At 38.6% G+C, this 7,114-nt stretch overlaps 1 protein-coding gene across 1 annotated transcript; it reads right to left on the bottom strand.

The window, feature by feature from the left end:
* Nucleotides 1–504: 504 nt before the first annotated feature.
* Nucleotides 505–2,088, bottom strand: LOC136861163 (atlastin-like). Its single transcript, XM_067138804.2, has one exon. The coding sequence runs from the start codon at nt 2,086–2,088 to the stop codon at nt 505–507; it is 1,584 nt and encodes a 527-aa protein (XP_066994905.1).
* Between the last annotated feature and the right edge of the window lie 5,026 nt (nt 2,089–7,114).

The raw sequence follows: 7,114 nt of genomic DNA, 5'->3' as shown, positions 1-7,114 counted from the left end.
CAGACATCACTGTACGAGAACTACCCTCTTGATCTATGTCAATCGTACTTATCTAGGAACAACAATTCTTACAACAATTTCTAAAACCTTCACGACGATAAAAATATTTTAAAATATTCATGATCGTATATTTGTTAGATATAAAGTCGGTCTTTCGTAACATTACACTACGTCAGATATCACAGACAGTGAAGACACCGTATACCTTGGTATACTGAAATTAAATTACATATATCTCACTCATACTCCAATTGAATTAAACTCTTGCTTGGGACTCAAACACGTGTAAAAAGAGGGCTATCAAACGTAACTGAAATACATAATTATAATAGGAATCTAGTTCACAGATATTAACACAGATCAGTTCAGAACATTTTACACCAGATTTTAATAGTACTCTCGTAGCACTGCATAATTATCCCTTTAACCGAGGAATAGTTCCCTCCCATTAGCATCAAGATTGCTCTTCGATACAAACTTTAACGACCGCAGGTCAAATGAAATTTAAGAAGTCTTAATTTTTCCACATTTCTCAGTAATATCTTCCACAGCTGTTAATGGTGCTTTCTGGACAGTGTATTTGACACCTGTTTGAAGACATGTCTGATACACCGGCTTCATCAGATTTTTCCATAAATAATCTGATAGTTCATCTATCTGCACTCCTAACTCCCTCATTTCACCACTGTATCGGCAGTACAGCCATACGATTATACAAACAACACCTACACTAATCAACACACTGCAGAGATGGCCTAATGAGGATATTCCAAGAAAACTAAATACGTCGGACAAAAAATAAAGTACGAAAGTCATGAAAATTAAAACAAATGGTGTCTGTACAGATCTAAAGATATTTTTACTCTCGTTATACGTTAAGAAATGACTGTACATTTCTTCTATATCATTAACTAACTCTTCTAAGTATTTCTGAGCGAATTCTTCGCCACCCATCTTACGTTTGTTACTAAAGGCTTGAATAGCATTGTTCTTGGAGCGATTATGCTCGGCATCCATCTGCTCTGTATTCACGTAAGGTTGTGCCCCTCCACATATCTTTTCCATTTGACTTTTATATAAATATTTAGCAGCAGCAAGTGCAGCTAAGTTGTTTCCTTCTGCAGTAGCAACAAGAATGGACTTCGGTTCAGGTATTTCGTCACTTTTATATATATCCATATAGGATTTGAAATACTGCAACAATTCCATGCCACGCACTTTCTGACCACAAATTTCCTTTACAACAAGGTTCTCTGGAGCTAGTAACAACGGAACAAGTATTTTTAAGTAATCCTTGAAATCACACTCAATGTCAGACAGTTTTCCATTGAAGTCGGGATTAGTAGCCACTTTCAAACCTGGATGTGGCATTAAAAAACATGCAATGTTGCTGAAGCAGGCTCTAATGTGTTCCCTCAAAGCCTGCAATTCTGGATGTTGTTTGTCACTTATTTTCAATCGTCTGTTTAGGATAAGGCCACCTCCTTTGGCACCGTACTCAGCTTCATACGGAAAACTCCAGTCTCTAACTAGAAACAGTAACTTCTGGAATGGTTTGGAAGAACAACTTTCCAACGCCATGCGTCCATACTCCGTAAAGAGTTGTAGATGTTGCAGGTCATCCTCTTGAATATTGTGTAAAAGATTGAAAATTTGGACGGAACTCAATAATGTGCTGAGAGCAAATACAGTGGCACAATCTCGAACAGTGCTCTCGCTATCAAATGCACCCTGAGTATCCATCAACAACACTGAGACATATTCGCCATTAGGAAGCTTTCTCAAAAAAGCTTCAGACCAAAGAAGAATACCAGTAGTGTCCCGCTCTGAGCCACCTCGCCATGAAAACCCTTCCAAAGGTGAACAGTCATCACCCATCCAATCGGGACTGCCATCTGAGTTCAAGTACCGAAGGAAAAAGTCAAGAAGAAATGACTTGCCTTTGCGGAATGCTCCTGCAACAGAAATTACCACTATATTTGTATCCTTGACATCGGTCCGCATTAGGACCTTCTTGAGAGCTATCTCATCCAGTTCAAACGTATGGTCTTCCTTGGAAATAACGACAGGTACAGGACGTCCAATCATCTTTCTTCGTTCATGCAATGAATCTTCTGTTGGACGTAATTCTTCGATCCGTGATCCCTGAATACGGTCTTCTTTGGCATTTCCCTCGGTAAGTGGGTCCATTGTGCAACTAAAAAGAAAAGACAGTCCCAAATCATATATGTCATATTTCGAAATAAATAAAAAGGGAACATTTACCATTGTCTCTTATTTCTATAAAATTAGTAACTCGCTCTCATAAAGGAGCACATACTGTAAATTTCTAGAAAGAAAGACAAAAATAAACGAATAAAACTCGGAAAGACGAGAATAACGTACGAAAGGCATATTATGACAACTTGAATTAGTTCAGTTAATTAATCAAGACATTTACAACCATCTCATAACTTGAACATAATAGGTCCTATGCTTTAGCAAGCTACGAAGATGATAATAATAATAATAATAATAATAATAATAATAATAATAATAATAATAATAATAATAATAATATCATATTTTCGGATGCTGAATATAATTATGAGTTGACGTCGTTTAAGTGGACAACGCGTGCGTCAAATGTACGTTCCGTTTAAGTCACCCCATTGCACTACTGTAGTCGACGTCACATTGTGCGAAACATGGAACGATGAGCATAACGGTTAAACATATCAGTCGCTTTTCATACAATTCTAAGTCATTCAGATTAGATAATGAAAATATTTACACAATCTCTAGTCTTCATCCAGCTGAGTAGGGTCAAATAGACGGCCCTGGCGCAAGGCTAATGGACAAATATTGGTCTTATTGGACTAACCCTAGAGATCTTACGTACTACCAAATGGGAAACATGGCGGCCAAGCGCAACCACCTCTGATACCCTACGGTAATAGGATGCCGTCGCCCGTTTCGCTTGCCTTCTCCCAGGACTATCAACTAATCTAAAATAAACCTTAAATATGGCCTTTAATGTGGCGTATATATTTTTGAGCAGAAGACAATGATCTAGATGAGTAGCTTATGTGCTTTTTTCGGATAACCGGATGCTACGTAGCCTACTTTCCTATAAAAGGGTGATGGCCTAATAATGTTAACAACAACTAACACTGCAGGCTATATTTTGTTTTCATAACTGTATGAGTTTGAAGGAGTTCCCACAGTAGGGACCTTACACCGAAGCTAGACCAATCTTAGTAGGAGAGCTATGTCAATTCTAGATCAATCATAGTAGGTACATTATGCAGGTTATGGACTAAGACGGGAAATTGAAAAGGAGGCGCGGGCGATTTGAAAAGTGAGCGTGACTGACTAAGAGTGCAGACTTGCGAACCTGACAAAGGGGGAACCTACCCTATAGATCCAAGTTCGACACCTAATATTGCAAGCGTAAGCTAACAGCATAGTGTCCACGTACGTAAATAGTTACCCCATCATCTGGGCTAACCACATAAGAATGCAAGCTTAACCTTACATACATAATCTAAAAGTCAAGATGGCGGCTATACACTGAACCTAAGAGCTACCTCAGGGACTCACAACTTGTAACATTGGACCCATTAGCTTTATCAGCCTCATTTCTGGGAACGAACGCAAAGGATATCAGGCAATATGGCTGCTATACACTGGGTCTAAGAGCTACCTCAAGCCCTCGGAGCTGAGATACTAATTCTGAACAAGATAGCAACTATGCATTGCTCTTAGGGGACTAGGGAATTGACGTAAAGGCTAAAAGGCTGAGGGGCTAAAGGACATTAAAGGGTTAATGGGCTAAAGGGCAGTTAAGATTACAAGAAAAAATGCTTCGTAGATGCCTCTTCTCCATTACCCGGCCTTGAGACCGGCACTACAGTGAACCACGGAGACGAAGTTAACACCCTAAGGGGAGAAAGTTAGGCAAGAGTCTGTAACAATATAGCTACCCGATCCACCATATGCTACATAAAGAGAGAAGATTTTAATAAGCGTCAGAAATATGTTTACAGTGTTAAATGATACTACAGGGACAGATAACTATCTTCTTTTGTTTCGCAAAACTATTTTCTACAGTTAATTACATTCAACAGTTCAGTGTAGAGACAGCATAGTGTCCACGTACGTAAATAGTTACCCCATCATCTGCAATTGTTATTTTATCATCAAAGGGCAATAGCGCTATCTTCTTTATTTCAACGGATAAGACATTATGTTGTTTGGACGTAATGATGTCCAGAAGTGTTCTTTTAACTTCGTTTTAAGACAATTAATGTAGTGCTGAAAATGTATGCAATTCTCAACAACACTCCTTTTAATACCTTTAATATTTTTCACTTCTTTTCCATCGATGTCTAAGGCGTATATTTTCGCACGAATTCCAACCAATCTTCCAACGAACAAGGTTCCGGCAGTCACGTTGGCTAAAAAGTTATGTAGAGTTTAATAATAGCTTACGTAAGCAAGCGGAAAACGGATTTGAGAAAGATCTGTACAAGTTGTTCAACAATGCTATGTTTGGTAAAACTGTGTAAAATGATCGTAAAAGACAAGACACGCCTTGTAACAGATAGTAAAATTGTAGAAAACTCATAGCTAAACCAGCATTCATGGATAGAACTATCTACGGAGCTAACTTGGTAGTTGTTCACATGGTTAAGTGTGCAGTCGTATTCAACAAACATATGTGTGTACTAGGCATTCCTAAAACACTTATGTATTCTTATCATTATGATGTTTAGCTTCCCTACTATGGCTTAAAAAAGATCTAAAACTTATGTGCATGGATACTGATTCCTTTATCCATTTAGTAAAATATGAAGACATATATAAAGACAAATTGCAGTTTTTGAATCATCTTGATACATCTGATTATCAACCTGAGCACTCATGCCATTCAAGTGAAAACAAAAATATTTTGGGTAAAATTAAATATGAAACTAGTGGTAAGATTATTAGAAGATTCGTTGGACTTCATGCGAAAATGTACGCCTTAAACATCGATGGAAAAGAGTGAAAAAGATTAAAGATATTAAAAAAGTATTGTTAAGAATTGAATAAGTTTTCAGCGCTACATTGTCTCAAAAGCAACAAAGTTAAAAGAACACCTCTGAACATCATTACGTCCAAACAACATAATGTCTTATCCGTTGAAATGAAATGAAATGTATGGCTTTTAGTGCCGGGAGTGTCTGAAGACATGTTCGGCTCGCCAGGTGCAGGTCTTTTGATTTAACACCCGTAGACGACCTGCGCGTCCTGACGAGGATGAAATGATGATGAACACAACATACACACCCAGCCCCGTGCCGGCGAAATTAATCAATAATGGTTAAAATTCCTGACCCTGCCTGGAATCGAACCCGGGACCCCTGTGTCCAAAGGCCAGCACGCTAACCATTTAGCCATGGAGCCGGACATCCGTTGAAATAAACAAGATAGCGCTATCGCCCTTTGATGATAAAAGAACAATTGCAGATGGTGGAATAACTATTTACGCTCGTGGACACTATACTGTCTCTACGGTGAACTGTTGAATGTAATTAAATGTAGAAAGTATTTTTGAGGAACAAAAGAAGATCGTTATCTGTCCCTGTAGTATCATATAACACCCTAAATATCTTTCTAACGCCTAATACAATTTCCTCTCTTTCTGTAGCATATGGTGGATCGACTAGCTATATTGTTACAGACTCTTTCCTAACCTCCTCCCCTTAGGGTGTTAATTCCGTCTCTAGCGTACGATGTAGTTCCGGTCTCAAGCCCGGAAAAAGGTAGAGAGGCATCTACAAAGTATTTGCTCCTTTAATCTTAACTATATTGCGCGGTCTTTTAGTGCTCTTTAGCCATTTAGAGCCCTAGTGCCCTTTATCGCATTAGCCCTTTAGCGTCCTTTAACCCATGTTTAAACCACGTAGCTAACTCATTCGGTATAAAGGAAAAGGATATATCGTCGCTACTATGCCAAAACCTCGAATGTGACAATGCTCTTCCTATTCATTATTTCTCTTAGGGCTGGTCACGCTTCCCAGCAACATATATATGCAGTCCATGAGAACAATTTTCGTTGAATTAATTTTCCTATGCGCATCTGTAAAGAAGAAAGAACATTAAATGCATCATACTCTAGGAAGGGTAAATATGTCATGCAGACATACATTCCTACAGTACGGGAAGGTTCATTTTCCTTAACACACGCGCATAGGAAAATGAATTCAACGAAAATTGTTCTAATGGACTGCATATCAATATGTGGCTGGGAGGCGTGACCAGTCTTAAGGGAAATAATGGATAGGAAGAGCATTGTTACATTCGTGGTTTTGGCATAGGAGCGACGATATATGGAGGAGTTACGGATGCCCCAATACTTTATTCGACCAGTGCTTCTTGAGGTGATTTGTAACTTCATTCTACCAACACTGTGCTTGGAAAAAGTAATTATTTTAAATACAGAAAAAGTACGTCTTATGACATCTAGATTCTTCTTTCTAGCCTTTCTCCTAATATATACTGTAGGCCTATATATGTCTTGGTTACGTGAATGATGTTGATCCACGAAATATCACTGCAATATTTGTCACAAATGGAAGACAGTAATTGCTTTTACTCAAATAAAGTCTCAAATCCCAGGTTGATTAAGAAATAATACGAAATATTTTATTTTAGAGAATACATACTTTACTGCCTTACAACTATTTCTGCTACGTCGCAGTGCTTCCGTAAGTGTTTTGTTTGTCCAAGACTGTCGTCTGTGATGTCTGTGCACACTGAAGTTCTTTGGTGTCGTGTTATTGATTTTTCGCATTCGATATAATTTGATGGGCTGTCACTTCATGTGCATTAACTGATTCATTAAACGATGTATTGGTCCAGGGATCATGCTATTTTCCTTTTAAAATATATATATATGTATTGGTCCAGGGATCATGCTACTTTTCAACTTCCATTCGCTAGAAAGAGAGCTCGCTGGTGCCAGCGGTGCCAGCCATGGACTGCAAGAAAAAACAAACGACGGCGCGAGCAGCGGAATGCATGGCCAAAGATAACAAAAATCGCAGACATAGCACTCCCATTCATCGGTGCCAGCCCTGGACCTCAA

Source organism: Anabrus simplex, chromosome 1, assembly GCF_040414725.1.
Source record: "Anabrus simplex isolate iqAnaSimp1 chromosome 1, ASM4041472v1, whole genome shotgun sequence".
Lineage (NCBI taxonomy): Eukaryota > Metazoa > Arthropoda > Insecta > Orthoptera > Tettigoniidae > Anabrus > Anabrus simplex.
This window is presented reverse-complemented; position numbering and strand designations above follow the sequence as displayed.